This window comes from Rhinoraja longicauda, chromosome 3 (assembly GCF_053455715.1).
Source record: "Rhinoraja longicauda isolate Sanriku21f chromosome 3, sRhiLon1.1, whole genome shotgun sequence".
NCBI lineage: Eukaryota > Metazoa > Chordata > Chondrichthyes > Rajiformes > Arhynchobatidae > Rhinoraja > Rhinoraja longicauda.
The window spans coordinates 39,189,861-39,213,844 of NC_135955.1; the positions used below are offsets into that span (position 1 = coordinate 39,189,861).

Here is a 23,984-nt window from a genome sequence, read left to right on the forward strand (position 1 = left end):
CAAGTGCTATATGGCAGAGTTTTTAGGCCAAACTGTTCCTATATGTTGGACTTATTTTGACCACAATTTAGGCTGGCAATTTGGTGGCGTATTCAGACAGTTCTGTAGGAGACAAAGTCTTTCAACTGAGATGTTAAACAACTGCCTTGGTTAAACATTGCCGATCCAATGACACTTTGAGAAAGAGTGGGGGAGTACTTCCAGTGCACTGGGTAATAATTATCTCTCAAAGAATACCTAAAAACAAATGATTTGTTCATTTTCTTATTACTGTTTGTGAAAGTTTTCTGATTGAAAATTGCCTATCACATTTCCAAGATTACAATAACCGTTACACTCAATAGGTTTTTCACTGACCTTAAAATGGTTTAGTGTAAGAAGGAACTGCAGATAGACCACAAAAAGCTGCAGTAACTCAGCGGGACAGGCAGCATCTCTGAAGAGAAGGAATGGATGATGTTTCGGGTCGAGTCCCTTCTTCAGATGGTTCAAAATGGTTTAGGATCTTTTGAGGTAATAGAAAAGACCATATAAAAGCCTATAAAAGTTTTGTTTAAAAGAGTGTAACCACCACCATCGGGTACATGAATGATCCAAACAGTTATTTTCTGTTTTAATAAATTGATAATTATTATAATTTCAAAATTTAATGCGTTAAATTAAAATGAGTGTATATGGACATAATCAGTGTTTGACAGATTAGCCTGAAGTTACATTGCCTGAATCAACGCTATGGAATGTGTCTCTGGCAGGGTTCCATACATGCATTTTTTTGTTCTCTGACTTCTCCACCAGACAGATGTAACCCCACTATTTATGAAAAATGAGACACAGAAGCTGGTAAATTATGGACTTATTTGATTAATACTAAGAACAGGAAACCCATTGGAATTTATAATTAAGGCTTGATTTGGTAAGATATGGCGCACTATGTACAATTCACGGCACTCCACCTTAGAAAAGGTATATCTATTTTGGAAGGAATGTGCTGCAGCTTTGTTGAATACAAGGTGGAATTGGCTTCACAGTTTGTATTTCTCAAGTGAATGCACAGCCAAACGAAGAGAGAATGGAATAGGAAGCGGATAAACTCACCTTGAAATTATAAGCTTGAACTTTGAAGAATTTGAGTTCACATACAATGGTCTGAAAGGTGCTCACTAATTTTATAATATAATCAGCATTTTGAAAGAGGGCAGTGTAGATGAAGTGAGCTAAAGTCATTGTGTGGGTTATTCTACACAAGGGAATCGGGGTATGCTGGGACTGGCTGACAAAGTTGCCTTGTGGCATAGGATCAGCTGTGCAAGTGAATGGCTGAGCAGGCATAAGAAGCAGCACAGTGGCGCAGCAGTAGAGTTGCTGCCTTATAGTGTCTTGCTGCCTTACTCGGGTTTGATGCTGACTCGGGTTCGATGCTGTGTGTACGGATTTTGTACATTCTCCTCGTGACTGCATGGGTTTTCTCCGGATGCTCTGGTTTCCTCCCACATTCCAAATACATGTTGGTTTGTAGGTTAATTCACAAAATGCTGGAGTAACTCAGCAGGTCAGGCAGCATCTCGGGAGAGAAGGAATGGGTGACGTTTCGGGTCGAGACCCTTCTTCAGACTGATGTCGGGGGTGGGACAAAGGAAGGATATAGGTGGAGACAGGAAGATAGAGGGAGATCTGGGAAGGAGGAGGGGAAGGGAGGGACAGAGGAGCTATCTGAAGTTCTTGGTTTGTAGGTTAATTGACCTGCAAATTGTCCGTAGTGTGTAGGATAAAACTAGTGTACACGTGGTCGTTGGTCAGCGTGGACCCTGTGGGCTGAAGGGCCTGTTTCCACGCTGTATTTCTAAACTAAACTAACTAAAAAAGTTACATAAAAAGGAGTTAAATAAACTACCTCTGTACTCCTTGGAATATTTTAGCTTAATGGATTACATGATTGAGGCTTTTTAAATTTTGAAAGGAATTGATCTTGCAGATTGAAACAGATGTTTCAAATCAGGATCAGACACCCCAATTCCCTTCTCCTAACCCATTTATCAATCTATCTATATATATTACTAAAACTCTTATCTTGTATATTCGTGTGCTTGTGTGTTTGTGGATATATTTGTTCTCAAAATACAGCCAAAACGGTACACGATAGCGCGACAATTTTAGTTCCCCAACACGTTCACTCAGGAGCTGCACCTGGACACCATTCCTGCAAGAATGAGGGGGAACCTCATTGAAACGTACAGAATAGTGAAAGGCTTGGATAGAGTGGATGTGGAGAGGATGTTTCCACTAGTGGAAGAGTCTAGGACTAGAGGTTATAACCTCAGAATTAAAGGACATTCCTTTAGGAAGGAGATGAGAAGAAATTTCTTTAGTCAGAGGGTGGTGAATCTGGAATTCTTTGCCACAGAAAGCTGTGGAGGCCAAGTCAGTGGATATTTTTAAGACAGAGACAGATTAAATTATTATTATTCTTATTATTTTTTAATATTTATTTTCCGGTCAATACAATACAATACAATATATCTTTATTGTCATTGTACAGGGGTACAACGAGATTGGGAATGTGCCTCCCATACGATGCAACAGAATGACTATACAGTTGTGAAAGTTAAATAGTGCAAAATCATTGTACCAAAATGAAACAATATAATCACACATGATATTTTCTGACCGAAAAAAAAGGCTTAGGCAGTAGCCAAAGCTTATTGTGCCTACCCTTAATACTTAACACAATATAATTTTTTTAAAACAACATCATAAGTCAGAAGCAGATAAACAAAACATAGAAAGAAACACAAATAATAAATAAATAATAATAAATAATAAAATTTTATTTGTCATATGTAGGTTGGCACAGGGTAAACGGTACAATGGAATGTATTTGACAAGACAACGGGTGACCTCATCAGTAATATTCCAAGGATAAATAAGATTTAAAAAATGACATTAGTAAGGTAAAAAGACAATATTAAAAATAGGTAAAAAGACAATATTAAAAATAATCAACATATATGATTTGAAATGTGTTTATGAGTTCAGGAGCCTGATGGGAGAAACTGTTCTTAAGTCTGGTGGTACGCGCAGCCATACTCCTGTATCGTCTGCCTGACGGTAACAAGGAGAACAGCCTGCGTGCTGGGTGGCTGTGGTCCTTGATGACGCTGCGCGCCTTCCGCAGGCACCGCCGGTAGAAAATGTCCTGAATGGCCAGGAGACAGTTGCCAGTGATATGCTGTGCCGTCTTCACCACTCTCTGTAGTGATTTGTGGCTGTGGGCAGAACAGTTCCCGTACCAGACTGTAATGCAGCCCGTCAGCAGGCTCTCGATGGTGTAGAAGTTTGTGAGGATGCTGGCGTTCATGCCAAACTTCCTCAGTCTTCTCAGGAAAAAGAGCCGCTGGCGGGCTTTGTTATTGTGTCCGTGTGCAGTGTCCAGGAAAGGTCCTCAGTGATGTGCACACCGAGGAACTTAAAGCTGCTGACCCTTTCAACCTCAGCATCACCGATGTGGATGGGGAGGTGTCCACTCCCCCGCTGTCTCCTGTGGTCCACGATCATCTCTTTAGTTTTGCTGACATTGAGAGAGAGGTTATTTTCCTGGCACCAGCTGTTTAATGCCTTTACCTCCTCTCTGAAGGCCGTCTCATTGTTGTCTGTGATGAGGCCCAAGATGGTCGTGTCGTCAGCAAACTTTAGGATGCTGTTTGAGCTGTGCTTAGCAGTACAGTTGTGCGTGAACAGGGAGTACAGGAGAGGACTGAGCACACAGCCCTGTGGTGTGCCTGTGTTGAGGATCAGTGAGGAAGAGGTGTGGCTGCCAATTCTCATCACCTGGGGCCTGCCCGCCAGGAAATCAAATATCCATCCGCAGATGGAGGTCTCCAGTCCAAGATCAAGGAGCTTGGGCATGAGTTTTGAGGGAATAATAGTATTGAATGCCGAGCTGTAGTCAATAAAGAGCATTCTCACATATGTATTTCCTTTGTCCAGGCGGGTGAGCGCAGTATGTATTGCCATGGCGATGGCATCGTCTGTGGCTCTGATTGATCTATATGCAAACTGAAGAGGGTCCAAGGTGTCAGGGAGAGAGCAGATATGAGTTTTGACTAGTCGCTCGAAGCACTTCATGATGACTGATGTCAGTGCAACAGGACGGTAGTCATTTAAACAGGAGGTTACTAGTTTCTTTGGAACAGGAACGATGATGGATGCTTTGAAGGAGGTGGGAACCACAGACTGACTCAGAGAGAGATTGAAGATGTTGGTGAACACCTCTGCCAGTTGATCAGCACACGCTCTGAGGGCCCGCCCAGGAATACCATCCGGCCCTGGAGCTTTACGGTCGTTGACCTTTTTGAAGCACCGCCTCACGTTTGCCGTTTGTAAGGGCAGTGTGGTAATCCCCCTGCACACCTGTGGACTCATGGTGGGCGCTGTGTTGCCTGCATCGAACCGGGCGTAAAAGGTGTTAAGCTTGTCCGAGAGCGATGCGGTAGGCTGAACAGTGCTCCTGTTTTTCCCTTTGTATCTGTGACGCAGCGTAATCCACTCCACATGCGTCTGGAGTCTGAGCTGTAGTAGTTAGATTCCACTTTGTTTCTGTAGTCTCTCTTGGCTTTCCTGATGGACTTCTGGAGGTCATATCTGGCTACCTTGTAGGCGTTAAGGTCGCCTGAGTTGAAGGCAGTAGTCCGTGCTTTAAGTTTAGCATGGATTTCCCGTCCGACCCAGGGTTTCTGATTTGGGTAAGTGCAGATGGTGGCTTTTGGAACCACATCATCGATGCACTTACTTATGTAGCCTAAGACAGAGTCTGTGTATTCGTTGATATTGCCTTCTGCGGCGTCTTCAAACATCTGCCAGTCAGTTGTGTCAAAGCAGGCCTCATCAACCTCATTGTTCCATTTATATATGACCCTGGAAACCGGTTTTTCCTGTTTTAGTTTCTGCCTGTATGCAGGCAGCAGTAGAATGGAACAGTGGTCTGCCTTACCAAAAGCAGGGCGAGGGAGGGGCTTATAACAGTCTCTGAATGGGGTGTAACAATGGTCCAGGGTCTGCTCTCCCCTAGTGGGAAAAGTGATGTGTTGGAAGTATTTTGGGAGAACCTTCTTCATATTGGCTCTGTTGAAGTCTCCCAGAACAATGAACGCAGCCTCAGGATGGGAGTTCTCCAGCTCATTTACAATCCCATACAGTTCGTCCAGGGTTAGAGATTAATCAGCCTGTGGGGGAATGTAAGCAGCAGTAAGGAGGACTGAACTGAACTCTCTGGGGAGGTAGAAAGGTCTAGCTTTAATGGTCAACAGCTCCAGAACCAGGGAGCAGTGTATAGTTAAAATGCAGACATCCATGGCCCACGAAGAGTTAACAATAAAGCACACTTCCCCTCCTCTCGACTTGCCTGAGTCCTTTGTTCTGTCTTGTCGGTAGACGGAAAAACTCTCCGGAGTGACGGAGAGTCAAGAATATAGTCAAGAACCATCATTTCTGTCATGTCAGTCATTTCTCAGTGCTGATCACATATTTTGTATCTTTCAAATATAATATTTTTGAACATTTTCTTGAATTTACACATATTACTACTCTTTTAATTCATTGTTGCAACTATTCCATAAATTGACCCCTTTAACAGTCACACATCTATTTTTCATATTTGTTCTTACCCTCATTTTTTCAAATATATAATTACCCCTGAGTGGATACCTGCTCTCCCTCACTGAAAACAAACCTTGGATACAGTCAGGAAGTGTTCTTTCTTTTGCTCTAAACATTATTTGTAGAGTTTTAAAGTCTACTAGGTTCATAAATGTTAGGGCATATGATTTCATAAATAATGGGTTGGTTGGGTCATTATAACCAGCCTTATTGACAACTCATAGCTCTTTTTTGCAACATAAAGATTGAATTAGTGCTAGTTTTGTAGGTGTTTCCCCATACTTCCACACAGTATGTAATATATGGAATAATGAGTGAGCAATATAACGTAAATAGTGAATTTTGATTCAAGATGGCCTTAGTTTTGTGCAGTATTGCAATGGATTTAGAGTTTTGATTTGATATGCTTTAATGTGAGGTTTCCAACAGAGTTTATGATCTATTATCACTCCCAAGAATTTATTTTCATACACTCTTTCAATTTCTACATCATTAATCATAAGCGTTACCTCCGAATTTATTTTTCGATTTCCAAACAATAAATTTTGTTTTACTTAGATTTAATGACAATTGATTCTTGATTAGTACGGGTGTAAGGAGTTATGGGGAGAAAGCAGGAGAGTGGGGTTAGGAGGGAGAGATAGATCAGCCATGATTGAATGGCCAGATTACCAGGGTTTTGCTCCTCCAGCGCTCTGACGGAGCACCTCCCTCTCCGCCACGCGCATGCGCGCATGCCCGCCTCCCCGCGTGCTCGATGCGCACGCGCCTGTGCCCGCCTGGCAGAGTGATGTCAGAGGGTTCCTCGCCCGCCACCAGAGATACTAGAGGAGCAAGACAGACCACTTGACTCAATGCCGCGCGTGTGTCGTGACGGAGGCGGAAATGACGAGCGTTGTTTGCGCGGCGGTTGAGGCAAAGATGGAGGAGGATCAAAAGGAGAATTTTCCGCGGGCTCCCGACAGCGGCCCCGGCCCGGCGCAGGTGAGGCGAGGCTAGGCTGGGCTGGCGGGGAATGAAAGGGAATGAAAGGGGAGCTGTGATGGAGAGAGATGCCCCCGTCCGCCCACTGCCCGCGGGGACAGGCGCTGGCTACTCTCCCGCCGACCCTCCGCTTCCCGAATGACCGCGGCGGTCCCTGGCATGGCCTGGCCTGGCCCTCACTGACACAACGCTGGGAAGGATTTTCAGTCATGCATTTTTGTTTGTTCTCACTGGGACCCCCACTCCCGCCAGCAAAAAGGATTTTATTTAACAGCCTTTGCATCAACTTGAACCTCCCAGATCTTGTATTAGCAAAACGTAAATATTTTTTTCGGATTGGCTGCGCTCTCATTTTCCAGTCAGAAGAAATTATAGTTGGAAAAAATAGTAAATTTAACTTTAAATATTTTTGGGAAGGTGACAGATTTAAGCATACTGAAATTATTCCTTCTGCCACCCTCATATCTTTATCGTTCTGATAAGGAAGGGTTTTACTCCGTTCATTCTTAGTTGTCAATAATTTTTATGTAAATTATATGGAGAATTTTCATCTTACACTATTTGTGGTACAAGTCCTACTTGTATTGTGTAAATGGAACTGGCCTGATTTGTTATGCAGTCATATATTATAAATCACTGATTTGTGCTGGTGTCCCCTTGCCTTCAACTGAAGCAGCGTTGCAGACTTGATGGACAAGAATATCCAATAAAAGCTACTCCTACAACCTACATAAAAGACTTCAGTGACCCAGTCTACAAAGAAATTGCTGTCACAAATGGTCACATCAACAGAATGACTCGTGATGAACTCCGCACAAAACTAGCAGAGCTCCATTTAGAAACCAGGTGAGTAATATGCTGCCCATTGATGAATGACATAAGTACATGCAACTGACCCTCCAGGAGAACTTTACAAATTAGTCCCATTAGAATTATATTTTTATGAAGTTTAGTTTAGTTTAGAGATACAGAGCCATTCGGCCCACCGAGTCAGCGCCGACCAGCGATCCCCGCACACTAACACTATCCTACACACACTAGGGACAATTTTACATTTATACCGAGCCAATTAGCTTACAAATCTGTACGTCTTTGGAGTGTGGGAGGAAACCAAAGATCTCAGAGAAACCCCACGGGGAGAACGTACCAACTCTGTACAGACAGCGCCAGTAGTCAAGATCGAACCCGGGTCTCCAGCGCTGTAAGGCAGCAACTCTACCGCTGGGCCACAAATTGTAATTTTTGTGAGGAAGTTTTACTATGCTAATGATAAATTGTTATGGTTGCACATTCATTTAGTTAAATGTGACGGCTGATAACAATGGTGCAGGAAGTTCGGGTATGGTGAGGAGCAGATGACTTTAATGGAATCCAGAGATCCAAATTTAGATATTATTGAAAATGAGCAAGATACCACATATATGCCCTCATTTTCTTCTTTCATTAGGAGCAATTCATTAACTGGTAATCTGTGGCTAGTATAAAAAATAATGCATCTGCAACTTGCTAAAATTGTTAGCTAACATTATTATTTAAAAATTGAACTTTTTTATGTTAGGTTGTAGGGACATACGGATTGGCCAGGGGGTCTCGAACCCTCGGATTGGCTGGCGGGTCACGAGGTGCGGCAGCGCGGGGAATTCGTCAGTCTGGCGCCAAACTCTAGAGATTAGGTTTAGTTAGTGTGTGTCCTGAACTAAAGTGTGTTGCGGTTTGTCACGGGTTTTGAACTGCAGAATAAACTCCGTTGGCAACATCACCCGGTTTCGGACTCACTACATTGGTGACCCCGAGACGTGGTCTGAAGATCACAACAGCATGTCACAGGTGGGAGCGAGCGCGAGCGGCGTTCACCTACCACCGTTCTGGGCCCATCAGACGCACCTGTGGTTCGTACAAGCGGAATCCCAGTTCCATCTTAAGAGGGTGGAGGAAGACCAGGAGAAGTTCCACCACCTGGTGAGCTGTTTACAGCCGGAGGTGGCCGCGCGGGTGGGTCGGTATCTGACCAACCCTCCCCAAACCGAGCAGTATGTGGGACTCAAGAGGCTCCTACTGAGGACTTTCGGCTGGAGCCAGAACCAGCGGGCTCTGAAGCTCCTCCATTTACCAGAGCTGGGGGAGCGGCTACCGTCGGCGTTGATGACTGAGATGCTGACCTTGGTGGGCGACCATCAGCCGTGCATGATTTTTGAAGCGGCTTTTCGGGAGAAACTGCCGAGAGACGTCAGGTTAGTGTTGGCGGACGTCTCGTTTGAAGACCCAGTAGCGTTCGCCGAGAAAGCCGACGCGCTCGTCATGGAGCGTCCCACCCTAGACGACTCGGTTAATCGAGTTTCGAGGCCCAGCGGCGCATCTGCCGCCATTTCGCAGTCAGCCCGCCAAGAAGGGGCTGCAGCACCTGCTTATTGGCAGCGGGCGCAAGCAACAGGGCCGCACAGACGCGGCTGGTGTTTCTTCCATAAGCGGTGGGGCAGTGAGGCCCGAAGTTGCAGGGCCCCGTGCTCGTTTCCGGGAAATGCCTCGGCCGATCGAATGTAGAGGCAGTCTCGATCGGCCGCAACTGCCGCCTCTACGCTACGGATCAAGGCACCGGGACCGTCTTTCTGGTTGATACGGGAGCGGTCGTGAGTATTGTGCCCCCCTACGACTGTGAAGTTCGAGCGGGTGGGAAGGGCCCGCCCCTCATTGTGGTGAACGGCAGCCCCATCCGCACTTACGGTAAAGGGGCCATGTCCCTGTCCTTCGAGTCCAGGACCTACCGTTGGGATTTCATCGTTGCGGATGTGGGCCAGGCCATTTTGGGCGCGGACTTCCTCTGGGCTTTTTCGTTGGTCGCAGACATCCGCGGGAGGGGCCTGCAACCCTCGGCTAGCAGTACGGAGCCTGCTGCTCCTCCAAGCGCCCACCCAGCCCGGCGATCCAGGCCATCACCACGGCTCCCGGTCAGTTTGATGCGGTCCTCGCCGACTTCCCGCAGCTCCTCGTTCAGCGGTTCGATGCACCTTCCAAGAAGCATGGAGTCGTTCATTTCATCCCTACCGAGGGGCAGCCAGTTTTTTCCCGGGCACGGCGCCTCCCACCCGACAAGCTGGCCATGGCTCGGGAGGAGTTCCTCAACTTGGAAAGGCTGGGGATTGTTCGGCCTTCAAGCCGTCCGTGGGCCTCCCCCTTGCATATGGTCTCCAAAGCATCTGGGGGGTGGAGACCATGTGGGGATTTCCGACGACTCAACGCGGCAACACGGCCGGACCGCTACCCGATCCCTCACATACAGGACTTCTCAGCCAGCCTGGAGGGGGCTACAATTTTTTCCAAGATTGATTTTGTGCGGGGATATCATCAGATCCCGCCCGGTCCACCCGCCGGACATTCCAAAGACGGCTACGATTACTCCGTTCGGGTTATTTGAGTGGTTGCGCATGCCTTTCGGTCTTAAAAATGCGGCCCAGGCATTCCAACGTCTGATGGACCGTGTGGGTCGAGATTTGCCGTTCGTGTTTATTTACCTCGATGACATTTTAGTTGCCAGCCGTTCGGTCCAGGAACACCTTGTCCACCTCCGCACGGTATTCCAGAGGCTGCAAGACCACGGCCTGATCCTCCACCTGTCCAAATGCCAATTCGGCCTGTCAGCGGTAGATTTTCTGGGTCACCGGGTTACACCGGCTGGTGCCACTCCTTTGCCCGCTAAGGTGGACGCGGTCCGCTCTTTCCCTCGCCCTGCCACCATCAAGGGCCTGCAGGAATTCGTGGGCATGGTGAACTTTTATCACCGGTTCGTGCCTGCAGCAGCTCGGATCATGCACCCCCTTTTTCAATGCCTCGCGGGTAACCCCGCTGAGTTGGTATGGTCCGCAGCTGCAGAGGCGGCTTTTGCCGCGGTCAAACAGGCCCTCGCCAACGCCACCATGCTCGTGCACCCTCGCTCCTCCGCCCCCACGGCTCTGACGGTGGACGCCTCAGACATGGCGGTGGGTGGGGTTTTGGAGCAGCAGGTCGACGGTCACTGGCAGCCCCTGGCGTTTTTCAGCTGGCAGCTCACTCGACCTGAGCTCAAATACAGTGCGTTTGATAGGGAGCTCCTGGCCCTCTATTTAGCAGTCCGCCACTTCCGTTATTTTTTGGAGGGCCGCTCTTTTGTTGCCTACACGGATCACAAACCTCTAACATTTGCTTTTTCTAAGGTTTCTGATCCGTGGTCGGCTCGCCAGCAGCGGCACCTCACCCTTATTTCGGAGTTCACCACCGATGTCCGTCATATTGCGGGTAGGCTTAACGCTGTTGCCGACGCCCTGTCCCGGCCGGCCATTCCCTCCGTGGCCGCGGTAGGGGATGAGGTGGATTTCCAGGAGCTAGCGGAGGCTCAGCGCCTGGAAGGAACTGCCGCAGCGTACGCCTCCACAACCTCGGGGTTGCGTTTGGAACAGGTGGCATGCGGCCCCACAGGTGCCAAGCTTTGGTGCGACGTTTCCCTTCCACGCCCTCGCCCTGTGGTGCCGACCGCCCTGCGGCATAAGGTTTTCGAGGCCATTCATGGCCTGGCGCACCCGTCCATCAGGGCGACTTCAGCCATGGTGGCCGCCCGATTTGTCTGGCACGGCCTGCGGAAGCAGGTGGCAGCCTGGGCACGCGCCTGCATCCCGTGCCAGACCTCCAAGGTCCATCGCCATGTCCAGCCCCCATACCAGAAATTCGAGGTTCCCCCCGTCCGTTTTTACCACATCCATGTGGATTTGGTTGGCCCGTTGCCCTACTCCAGGGGCTATACTCATCTGCTGACGGTAGTCGATCTTTTACACGTTGGCCGGAGGCGCTCCTGTTGTCGGACACCTCGGCGGCCTCCTATGCACGGGCCCTGGCGTTGCACTGTGTGGCTCGTTTCGGCGTCCCGGCTATCATCACCACGGATCGGGGGGCCCAGTTCACCGTCCCTCTGGGCCGCGCTGGCACAGCTGTATGGGTCTCGCTTGCAGCAGACCACCGCCTATCATCCCCAAGCCAACGGGATGGTTGAGCGCTTCCACCGGCAGCTGAAGGCGTCCCTCTGTGCCCGCCTAACCGGCCACGATTGGGCTGACCAGCTGCCTTGGGTCCTCCTCGGCATTCGCACGGCCCCGAAGGCTGAGCTGGGCACATCCTCGGCCGAGCTCGTCTACGGTTCGCCCCTGCGGGTGCCGGGTGACATTCTTCGTTGGCAACATCACCCGGTTTCGGACTCACTACAAGGTAATGGTATCTATGGACTTTTGTCATGTTTGTAATGGAAGTTCAGCTGAGAATGTGTAAATTGTTCAATGATTTTATATCCCTTCTATCCAACCACAGGATAACTGCCATATCGATTTTGGCTGAATTTTTATAGAGCCGAAACGGCTCTGAATAAATCATACAGGAGGATAAATAATCCATGTATTATCAAAGATCTGAGTGTGAACGGAAGATGCATTTTCACTTTGTTTTTATCTAGTTCCTTTTCATTTTTCCCTTGTCATATTTTATCTCTGTCACATTTATCCCTTGTCCACTTATCCACTTCCTCCATTATTTGTATTTAAGTTGCACTTTCTCAAAGAGCTGCTTACTCATTTGTGTACCATGTCTTGCCATTATTGACTCTCCATCTTGTCTTACTGACCTTTAGGGGAGTGAAGGATGTGCTGAGAAAACGGTTAAAAAACTTCTACAAGAAGCAGAAACTGACTCAGACTTTGCAAATCAAGTCAGAGTGTTCAGATATGTACTACGATTACATCTGCGTTATTGATTTTGAAGCAACATGTGAAGAGAACAATCCACCAGAATACCTGCATGAAATTATTGAGTTTCCCATTGCTCTCGTGAATACTCGCACGCTTGAAATTGTGAGTAATTGTTCAAGTTTGTTATGTCACATGTATGGAGAGGTACAAGTACGACAAAAGATTTTGCTTGCAGCATCAAAGGCACATAAACTGAAAAATGCATTATGTGCGCATTAATGTTGGGGGAGTCCAGAACCAGGGTCCACAGTTTAAGAATAAGGGGTAGGCCATTTAGAACGGAGATGAGGAAAAACTTTTTCAGTCAGAGAGTTGTAAATCTGTGGAATTCTGCCTCAGAAGGCAGTGGAGGCCAATTCTCTGGATGCTTTCAAGAGAGAGCTAGATAGAGCTCTTAAAGATAGCGGAGTCAGGGGGTATGGGGAGAAGGCAGGAACGGGGTACTGATTGTGAATAATCCGCCATGATCACATTGAATGGCGGTGCTGGCTCGAAAGGCCGAATGGCCTCCTGCACCTATTGTCTAATCAGGCGCTACACAAAATTTGAAATGGGGCGGCACTGTGGCGCAGCCGTCAAGCCACTGCCTTACAGCGCCAGAGACCCGGGTGCTGGGCTCCATCCCGATTACGGGTGCTTGTCTGTGCGGAGTTTGTACGTTCTCCCCGTGACCTGTGTGGGTTTTCACCGAGATCTTCGGTTTCCTCCCACACTCCAAAAATGTACAGGTTTGTAGGTTAATTGGCTTGGTATACATGTAAATTGTCCCTTGTGTGTGTAGTATAGTGTTAAGTAGGAAAATAACTGCAGATGCTGGTACAAATCGAAGGTGTCGCAAAATGCTGGAGTAACTCAGCGGGTCAGGCAGCATCTCAGGAGAGAAGGAATGGGTGACGTTTCGGGTTGAGACCCTTCTTCAGACCCTAGTATAATGTTAATGTGCGGGGATCGCTCGTCGGTGTGGACGGTGGTCCGAAGGGTCTGTTTCCGCACTATCTCTAAACTAAACAAAAAAGAAAACTGCAAAAAAAAACATTAATGCAAAAATATAATTAGCACAAAAACAAGTCCCTAGCACTGTAAGAGATGGGCCGTAGCCTCCATTGTTGAGGTAGAATTACGATTGTGTTGGTTGGTTCAAGAACCCAACAGTTGTTGGAAAGTAATTCTTCCTGAACCTGGTGGTTTGGATATCAGGCTTCTGTAATTCCTGTCCGATGGTAGCAGAAAGAAGAGAACATGACCTGGATGGTGCGGATCCTTGACAATAAATACTACCTTCTTGCGACAGCACCTTGTACAGATACTTTTGATAGAGGGGAGGGCTTTGTGATGGACTGTCCTAAGTCCAACACACTGCGGCCTCTTGCATTCCTGTATATTGGATTTGCCATATCAGGCTCTGATGCAATTAGTCAGGATCCTTTCTGCAGTACATCTGTAATAGTTTGGTCCAGGACCGGTCATCAAAGATGGTAATGCCCAGGAATTTGAAACAACGAACTCTCTTCACCGTTTACCGTATGTTTTATACATCTTGGATGAAATTGAAATTCTTGTGCCTTATCAAATACCAAAGCTTTCACCTCCAAAATTCAGCTTGGCCATAGAGGATGCATTACAATTGATAATCAGAAGCTTTGTCAAAGGAGTAGTTTTAATGGTACATTATAAAGAAGGAAGAAAAATGGGGATAAATTTCAAGGTGTTGTGGTTTGGCAGCCAAAAACAATCTGGTGAGTAGTGGGGGTGGCAGATTTGGACCACCTCAGAAACCTGAAGCTTGAAAAGGTAGAATTTAAAGATGGAGATAGTCTTAACTGTGGCGACAACAAGCAGAAGTGTGATGGGTCAAATAGGTCTTCATGTGTGTTAATGCCAGAGCAGTTTATTTCTAGATGACAGATTTACGTAGAGCCAATACCTCACCGTACCAGAAACCCTGGTTCATCCCTGACCTCTGGAGTTTGCACATTCTCCATGTGACCGTACAAATTTCCTCCAGGTGCTCTGGTTTATTCCCACATTCCTGAAGGTTGGTGGGTTAATTCGCCTATTAAATATTTGTGTGTATGTGAGTGGTAGGAATCCAGCTTGGCATGGATCGGGCCGCAGTGGCTAGTTTCTGTGCAATACCTATGCCTCTGGGATAAAGTGAGGTGGAGAGAAGGGTAAAGAAAAATGAGTGGACAAGATAGTGTTGGAATAGTAATTGGAAATCAAGAAACTGCAGAGGTTAGAAATGAAAGTAAAACGCTGGAAATTTTCAGCAGATTGGACAGCACCTGTGCAGAAAGTGATTTAGATTAGTGACCTTTCGTTAGAACTGTTTTGATGAGAGATCACCACTCTGAAACATGCCATGAGCAGAATATATGCTTGCAATTTTCTATGTTGTCAGCTAGTAGCCAGTGTAGTAACTATCAGTACAACTTGGCATGAAGAGTATCGTTCAGGACAATATTTCTTCAATACGACAGTGGAATGTTCTCTGATCCAATAGACTTTGCTGTATTCAGTATTACAAGCCATTTCTTTATCATGAGGAGTGAATTGAATTGACTAGACACTAGCTTCTGTGATAGCGAGGAACAGGGTTGCCCTTGTATGGGACTAAATTGGTGTAAATGGTTTAGAGATCACGGACTTCTTATTACACTCTGCACAATTATTTTTGAAGACACAGTGTTTGAGAAAGCTGACTTGATGTTGGGGAATTAAGCTGATCAGTAACAGTGGAATCAGTAAGAAAGGATTTTGATGCGTAATTGATAGATTTAGCATATTTTTGAGAAAAGGCAAAGATAGATTGGGAATAAAAGTTCTCAGTTTTACTGAACTGTAAAGTGATCCAACAAAAGTAGGTCAGAAAATACATTAATGTCAGCAGCGTAAAGTATTCAGATGATCATTTGAAAAATAAAAGGATAGAATGTCTAGACACAGGTTGCATGGCGACACAATACAGAAAAGAATCTTATAATAGTTAGTGAGCCCAATGCTTCAGAAAGCCTCGAGAATGGAAACTAAGAGTGAAAGGAAGAACATTAAGAAAATAATAGCAGGTTATAGAAAAGAAAATCTAGTAAAATGCATAAGGAGTGAGGGGATAATTAAGAAAAGAATAGGCCATATTGAGACAAAATCGGTTATAAATTATTTTGCATGGTTTTAGAAAAGAAAGCAAGAGCAAGAAGTTGAACCAAAAAAAGTGAAAAGGGAAATACTGCATGCTTAATTTTTTTGAAGATTGGTATATTTTGGTCTCAGATGAATGTAGTTCCATTGTTTGAAATGGGAAAAAATGCTAATGTTTGGAAAAAGGTTAAGGATGCTATTAAATGGCATGGTTAGTCATTTGGCTAATGCTGGCACTGTGCAAGAGCAATCCAGTTAGCCCCATTGCCATTCCCTCTCATCATAGTCCTCAATACTTTTGTTACCAGGTCATGATTGGAACTGCCTCTACTACTTTCCCATCCCTGGCAATACATTCCAGATCCTAACAACTCGATCTTTCTTCCTGTCATTTTTTGGTTTTTTTTTTTACCAGTCTCCTTCATTCTGTGATCTCTGGGTCTTGATTTTGTTGCCAGTGAGTAACTTTTCTTTAACTATTCTATTCTGCCCCTTCATTTTAAGGAATTACTATATTAAGACTGCATTCACCCCAGACTCTCTCTTATCTTTCCTAATTGAGGATATTAAAGGAAAGTTTTTTTTTCTTTTTGGCATGGTATCACTGTAAGTTGGAGTATTTGATGTAGTCCCACATGGCAAACTGTTCAGTAGACTAAAAGCTGAAGGATTTCATTTGAGTGAAAAGTTATTTCCGAAATTAGCTTGTGACAGGAAGGAAATTATAATGATCAGATGTTAATGTCATTCGAAGGCTATTTCCAGTGGATTTCTTGAGTTTTGTGCATTGCTTCTTGAATCTTGTAGTGCTATGGCATCTTTGGATCACAAGAATTTTGCGGTTCGGAGGTCAAATTTCAATGGAGTAATTGAAACTAATGGATGTAAACCTGGATAATTTTAATTTCTACGCAGAACGTTTGTACTTTTGAATTGGAATGTAATGTGGCACGGTGATACTTAATCTGTTGAAATCCTTCTATGTTATTTTGCCTGGAGGCTTCTGATGCAAAACATTACTTTTCCATATTCTGTTCCTGTCTAATATCATGTTAGCTCAAATGAAAAAGCAGCTTTCCTGTGAAGTTTACTTAATTACATCTTGTTGAAAACAGCTAAGTCAGTACAGAATTGACACTACTAATAAAGGTTGCAGCCATAACCTTTTTTGGGTGTGTGTTCTTTGAGTTTGCACTGCATCTCATTTTAAGATTCTTGCTCATTATCATTCATATCATTCCTCTTTTTTGGCCTTTGTTGTGTGGAATTAAGCTCATGCATGTGCCTATATTAAAAGCACTTTGGCATATTTTGAGGCTGTGAAAGGTGCCATATAAAAATAAATGATCCTTTACAGTCATATGATTGAAACCTACAGTCCTGAGAAAATGCTAACATAAAGTAACTCTTATTTTCAAGGAGGATACATTCCAGGAGTATGTTAAACCAGAACAGAAACCCACCCTTACAGAATTCTGCACCAAACTCACAGGCATCACACAGGTAATTTTACCAAATACATTGTTTCAATTTGCAGTGGTGTTCTTTGAAATGTTCATTTAAAAAAAAATCAAAACTTGTGCCTAACTTTAACTTCAACTTTTTTTCGCTGTTAGAATATTTGACAATATTTTGTAAATTGGCTAATTGTGGCATAGTTTGAATAGTCAGTAGCCAATTGAGGTTGAAAATATGCAGTTACTAAACAGAGAACCCAACTTTTAAATTATATACTTTCTGCTGCAGTCTGACACTAATCCTTTTAATTTGATGCAGCATTGAAAATCAAAACACACATTTGGGGCACATTTTAAGCTATAATTTGAGTCTTATATTGATGTTGAGTAGTACCTTCATTAAATACTTGCTACATTTTTTAATACTGAAATTTGTGTTGCATGATTAGGAAAATAGGGTTCCAAGAACATTTTGCTTCATCTTTGTCTTGAATAGCACCCCATTATTTTTAAACAATTATTCTGTTCCTGATTCTCCTACAGGAGGAAGCATTCTCTCCACATTACTCTGTTTAGGGCAGCACAGCGGCGTAGCTGGCAGAGCGGCTGCCTTACAGCACCAAGGACCCAGGTTCAATTCTAACCTCTGGTTATGTCTGTGTGGAGATGTACGTCCAAACAGCTTATACGTCATTCCAATATCTTTGTGGGCTTCTTTGTAGAATCAATATAAATACAAACTTTATCCCCATCATCATATCATATCATATATATATACAGCGCGGAAACAGGCCCTTCGGCCCACCAAGTCCGCGCCGCCCAGCGATCCCCATACATTAACACTATCCTACACCCACTAGGGACAATTTTTACATTTACCCAGCCAATTAACCTACATACCTGTACGTCTTTGGAGTGTGGGAGGAAACCGAAGATCTCGGAGAAAACCCACGCAGGTCACGGGGAGAACGTACAAACTCCTTACAGTGCAGCACCCGTAGTCAGGATCGAACCTGAGTCTCCGGCGCTGCATTCGCTGTAAAGCAGCAACTCTACCGCTGCGCTACCGTGCCGCCATCTGCTTTCCTGTGGCCACATTTATAATAAAAATGGTCTCACCAAGCAGGACACAATTTGGTCATGTGCTTCCCATGTCCCCTTTTCTCAGCAAAGGACACCAAGCATTTTATCTGTTTTTCAATATTAACCACATGTATACAAGAAGATTAAGCAAATAATTGGAATAGTTAATGCTGAAGTGGCAAGTGTTGTTGGTGGTGCAGATCATCTTTTCAACCATTTTGTGTGGTGCTTATTCCAGGATATGGTGGACAAGGCAGGGAGTTTCCCAGATGTTCTTCAACGAGTAGTTGATTGGATGAGAGAGAGAGAACTAGGAACCAAGTGCAGATACGCAGTATTAACTGATGGGTATGTGATTCTAAAAAATATATAATGCTTACATTTATCGTGAAAGAAACCAGAATTGATGATGGGTGAATGTAAAATTATAACTACCTTATTTTTTTGCTTTAACTGGCCAAGTAACTTAGTCTGTGGACATTGTTCTGAATTCGGTGCACAAATTTGCCTCCTAACATAACATTAAACAAACATAAATTTGCATCAGTATTTGAAAAAGGGAAATACGAGTTAAAACTAAGTATGGACTCATCTCCATGCAATCAAAATTCTTTTGCTGGTCTTGTATCTAGACCTATGGATAAACCACCTCCACTGTGAAAGATTTTTAAGTTTCTGAAGTTATTTGTTTTAAGCCTCTTGTTCTATATTGCATTAGTTGCGTGTGAAACATTTAACATTGTTCTAAAATTTGTATCATTGTCTCTGATTTACTTTTTTTTTAATTCCCTAATCGCAGGTCCTGGGATATGAGCAAGTTCCTGAATGTTCAGTGCCACCTCAGCAGAATTGAATATCCACGGTTTGCAAAGAAATGGATTAACATCCGAAAAAGTTATGGCAACTTTTACAAGGTTTGTGGTGTGTTTTAGCTTGCAAACACTGTTACAGAAATTAAGAGTCTAGGTTTCTCTTCTATTATACATTGAACATGTCTAGGATGTAACCAACAGCATAAGTTTCTAGAGACAGGTAGTTGTCCCAATTCTGGTTGTATTTTTTGCTGATTTTGCCCATTTAAAAATGTGGAAAACGCTCTTCTAATTGCTTTTGGTGGTAAAATCTTAACTATCTAAGTGCTGTGGTAGCATTGCTAACATTAAATTATATACTGATGCTGAATGTTGCTTGGGTATCCAGAAGTTGATTCTGATATTGAAATATAACATTGACCTTGATTTAAAATGTTGGTAAAACGAGATATTGGATTAATAAGTTTGGTTCAAATGTGATCGGAATTGAGTCAACATGGGTGAGTTCACTGTTATTTGCACTCTGAAGAAGATAGCTTTATAATTGAATGATGATTAGAAGGAACAAATATGGATGTATTGGAAGGGAATTTTCAAGAGAGAGTTAGATTTAGCTCTTCGGGCTAAAGGAATCAAGGGATACGGGGGAAAAGCAGGAACGGAGTACTGATTTTAGATGAACAGTTATGATCATATTGAATGGCGGTGCTTGCACCTATTTTTCTATGTTTCTATCCATTGTCTACTTAGTGTGGTTAAATTATGGCAGTTTTGTGCCCAGTATTAGGAAAGTGTAGAATTTGAGTCTTTTAATCAATTGTCTGAATCACTGTGTAGTATTAGGTGGATGAAAATGTGATTGTGAGCCTGTATTTATGCTGCAGGTTTTGCAATAGAGTAAGATTCCAAATTCCACAATACTCAATAAATTGTAATGACCCCGTTGAAAGGCAGTGACTTGTATTTTTGGGTGTGCCTAGTTTAATTTAGTTTAGAGTTAGAGTGGATACAGGCCCTTCGACCCACCGAGTCTGCTCTGACCAGCGATCACTAGTTCACACATTAGGGACAATTTACAGAAGCCAATTAACCTAAAAACCGGTACGTCTTTGGAATGTGCGAGGAAACCGGAGCACCTGGAGAAATCCCACGCGATCACAGGGAGACGGTACAAACTCCATACAGGCAGCACTCGGGTCAGGATGGAACCTGGGTCTCTGGCGCTGTAAAGCGGCAGCTCTACCACTGTCCTGCCCTTTGCCATGTGAAAGCTACACTTTTAAAAGTAACATTTTGATTCTCGTGTATGGTACCTTATGGTTATGTATTTTTTCTTTACCCATGTAATGGTTCATTTCTAGTACTACTGGAAGTTTGGGCTCTTTAATACATGAACAAAACATTTTGGGGACAATACCGACCGACGCGGAGGGAGAAAAGTGGCATGTAGATCTCTAGTTGTGCCTTTCACTTTCTCTTCAATATGAAGTACTTGGCTACCTTTTGAAAAGAAAATAATAACATTTCAAGAATTTTGCTGTTGGATTGATTTTTGTTTCCTTAAATATGTTTGCATTTCCAGATCTCCACATAAAATACCAGTGGATCTGACAAGTGATAGAATGTAGTTGTGAAACTGGGACAGTTAGAGCCTATAATTTGAGAGACAAGAGATTGGAGATGCTGGACATCAGAGCAACAAATAATCGGCAGGAGGACCTCAGCAGGTCAAGTAGCATTTAAGGATGAAAATTGACAGTCGATGTTTCAGGTCGGGACCATTCATCTGGACTGGAGATATGAAAAGTGACTCTCCATTTCCTTCCATGGATGCTCCTCGACCTATTGAGTTCCTCCAACAGATGGTTTAAGTATAGAATTCAACTGCAATAGTGTTAGCTATGTATGGCAAGGATTGATGAGAAAGTTTGAGAAGCTTCACTGAAACCTAACACTCTAAACACCATGGTGGTTAACAGGAGATCAGTTTTGTAGATAGAATTGGAAGTAATGCTTATATCTGTGGAGGGAAATGAACAGTCAACATTTTGTGTTTGTGAAGCTGGAAGACTTCTGGAGTCTGCGGGGCCAGGAGTAGACCATTCAGTCTGTGAAGCTTGTTCTACATATTTCCCCACAACGTACACTTCAGAAATTTTGAACAATATTGATCGAGGCCTTTCTTGTATATTTCATTTTACTGTTTAACGTGAACTGATTTTGATGTGTGCTGTCACTATCAGGTTCCTAGGACTCGGACCAAACTTGCCTCCATGTTGGAAAACCTGGGAATGGTGTATGAAGGTCGGCCTCACTGTGGATTGGACGATTCTCGAAATATTGCTCGGATTGCTATCCGAATGCTCCAGGATGGATGTGAACTACGAGTCAATGAGTGCCTGCATGCAGGACAACTGGTAAATGTCCCCAATACTTCCCCGTTGGAGAGTGCTCCTCCTCCTTACTCCCCGTGGCAGAAAGTTTAGGTATTGGAATACTGGAATGGAGAATCCAGTGTGCTCACGTTGGTTTGGAGGAGTGAAGGAGCACAACATTCAGACTATTTGTTTGCAGTTGTAAAGGACTTTTTTTTTAAATTGTCTTGTTCAGAAGCACCATCTGGATTTTGTGCTTTATTTTTTATATTCTATGTCACAAGGTTGTCTATTACCTTCCTGCATGTGCTGTAATGCTTATGATATAGTGTGAAATGCTGCAAGTCAAGAAAATGGGAATTGACCAAATTTCACTTAATTGGGTTGAACAAAACATCCGCAGTTCATCAAGAAAGCATTGTTTTGTATTTCTTCAGCTTTGCCTTTTCATTTCTTAAATTGTGAAACTGGCATGTAATCAAATATTTACGCGATCTCTTGAGAGATTATGTTCCTTAATGATCAGTTTGCCTTTGATATCCTTGTGACCCACATTCTCCATTATCCAAAGGAAGTCGGGTAACAGCAATGTGCAATTTTGAGTTTCATTATGAACCACAGTATTATTCATCTTACTTTGGACTGTTGAATCCAGTGTTGTCCGAGTCTTATTTTCTCTGCTGTGCCAATTGACTAAAATAGTAAGTCGAACAAACCAATGTGACAGAATCCTGTGTATTGTGTGTACATTTTGCTTACTGCTCACCATAAAGAAACTTTGCTCATTTTCCTCCCTCACCTGTAATGCTTTATTTTGGGTTACAGAAGAGTGCTCCTGGTATTCTATAACATAATTTTCAGATGTTTCTTTGAACAGTGAGACTTGGCTGACATATTAGTTCTGCAAATATTGGGGAGATTTAGACTAAAGATGATTTTGATATTGGATTATTTTTATTGCTTGTACACTTAATATTTATTTCTCTTCATGACCACATTTTAATATTTTATCCAGCTGCTATAGATCTCAACTAATTTTAAAGGAAGTGAGTGAGTTTCCCATTATCTAGTTGCTCCGTATGTGCACAAACAGAATAGGTTGATGTGCATTTTAAACTTAGCACATTGAGAGCAAAGACTAGTGAGGAAGTCTGTACTATGAAGTCTGTACCTTTTCATTTGAATTTACTATAAAAGCTAATTCATCTATTTTTCACTTTCAAAGAACACTTTTGCTAATCAACATACTCTTAAGACACAACTTCCTATTGGGAGTGAACTTACCCTTTAATGTCTCTTTGTGAAAGTTGGAAAAGATCAGAACTTGTTGAACCTGTTCAATGCCTTTGTTTGAATTTGTTCATTAAAGGCTAATTTTTAGAACTGTTTTATTCACTTTGACATCTGGTTTATGGAATATTTTGCATATTCAGTAGTCATAAAGGAGCATTGCTTTGATGTTCTTTATAAACTAATGTTCTTATTTACTGCCATCTGTCACGTTATGATGACCTGCATTGTGATATTTTTTGAAAATCTATAAGGATCATCTAGCCAGGTGCATTGTATAATTTCTTTGTACCCCTTATGGCCTTGTGCGATTTATCCTGGTAGCACCACTTCCAATAGACAAACTTTTCTTTGGTGGTCAGACACCAATTTACAGATGATTAGTATCCTTTAGATGATGCTGCAACATCGGCAGGTTTTGTAGCCATTTCCTGGGAGCTGTTCTTGGCAAACTCATTGTCATCAATCTCTATCATAAACTCTGTTCCCTGTTCACCAGCTCTGACATTCCCTGTGAACATTTAAATTGAATTCAACCGTTTACATCCTTGGTACTATATTTCATTCCAAGATGAGCTTTCAGCTATATCTGTGGATCACTAAGACACCAGTTTTGCTCGGCTCCTCTGTGAGTGATACTCAAATTAATGTTTGTTATCTCTAGATTTGAGTATTCCAACACGTATATGAAATTGGCTCCTTCCAACATGATACAGGAGATTATCAAAAATACAAGTCCTAGTTTATTTTGAGTCTTGTTTCTGTTGACTTTGTGCTTGTTAATTTCTATCAACTTCCAGTTAAGAATCATCAATTTTAAAATGTAAATATTCTTTCAATAGTTTTGGTCAACTGTATACATGGAATTTTCTCTAACCTTCCAACTCTTTGAGATGCCAGCACTCCTCCAATTCTGGCCTCTTCAACCTGCCCACAGTTAATTTCTGTATCATTGGTAGATGTGTTCAGCTACCTGACCCCTGGAACTCCCTAAATTTCTCCTTCCTTTCAAGGTGCTCTGTATGATGGTTCTTCCTTGATCTGTTAATGTAGATAGGTTTAAAAAAATGATAACGTTCCTGTGAAGCACTTGTGACATTTTAATACATTGTAGGTGTGAGGCAAATCCAATTTGTCTGAAGAAGAATCTCAACTCAAAACATCACCTTTCCATGTTCTCCAGGGATGTTGCTAGACCTGCTGAATTACTCCAGCACTCTGTCCCATTTTGTGTATTAATCAACATCTCCAGTTATTTGTTTCTTCAATTTGTTTCTAATGAGTTATTTATGCTTACCATATTTAAAGGTCACCTTTATTCATAATCAGTAATATTAAATAATCATTTAATAAGTATTGATAATGCAACAGCATAAACTAATAAATGCTGTATAAGAAGGCACCGTTACAGAAACATCGAGTTATGTTCTG

General features: G+C 43.4%; 1 protein-coding gene across 3 annotated transcripts; it reads left to right on the plus strand.

Moving 5' to 3' along the window:
- Positions 1 to 6,485: 6,485 nt before the first annotated feature.
- On the plus strand, positions 6,486 to 22,665 carry eri1 (exoribonuclease 1). 3 transcript variants are annotated; one of them, XM_078395970.1, is made up of 7 exons: positions 6,486 to 6,636; positions 7,313 to 7,482; positions 12,281 to 12,500; positions 16,956 to 17,039; positions 18,315 to 18,424; positions 18,876 to 18,990; positions 21,132 to 22,663. In XM_078395970.1, the coding sequence occupies exons 1-7, from the start codon at positions 6,538 to 6,540 to the stop codon at positions 21,372 to 21,374; spliced, it is 1,041 nt and encodes a 346-aa protein (XP_078252096.1). In that variant the 5' UTR covers positions 6,486 to 6,537; the 3' UTR covers positions 21,375 to 22,663. The 3 variants fall into 3 exon arrangements, with proteins under 3 accessions (XP_078252096.1, XP_078252095.1, XP_078252097.1); XM_078395969.1 differs by having other exon boundaries at positions 6,500 to 6,636; positions 7,310 to 7,482; positions 21,132 to 22,665; XM_078395971.1 differs by lacking the exon at positions 6,486 to 6,636 and adding an exon at positions 6,718 to 6,954 and having other exon boundaries at positions 21,132 to 22,664.
- The last annotated feature ends 1,319 nt before the right edge of the window (positions 22,666 to 23,984 follow it).

Coding starts and splice junctions, on each gene's coding strand:
- eri1 (XM_078395969.1), top strand. CDS start 6,538: ATGACGAGCGTTGTTTGCGCGGCGGTTGAGGCAAAGATGGAGGAGGAT. Junction 6,637..7,309: donor GCGGCCCCGGCCCGGCGCAG/GTGAGGCGAGGC, acceptor CTTCAACTGAAG/CAGCGTTGCAGACTTGATGG. Junction 18,425..18,875: donor TACGCAGTATTAACTGATGG/GTATGTGATTCT, acceptor CCCTAATCGCAG/GTCCTGGGATATGAGCAAGT.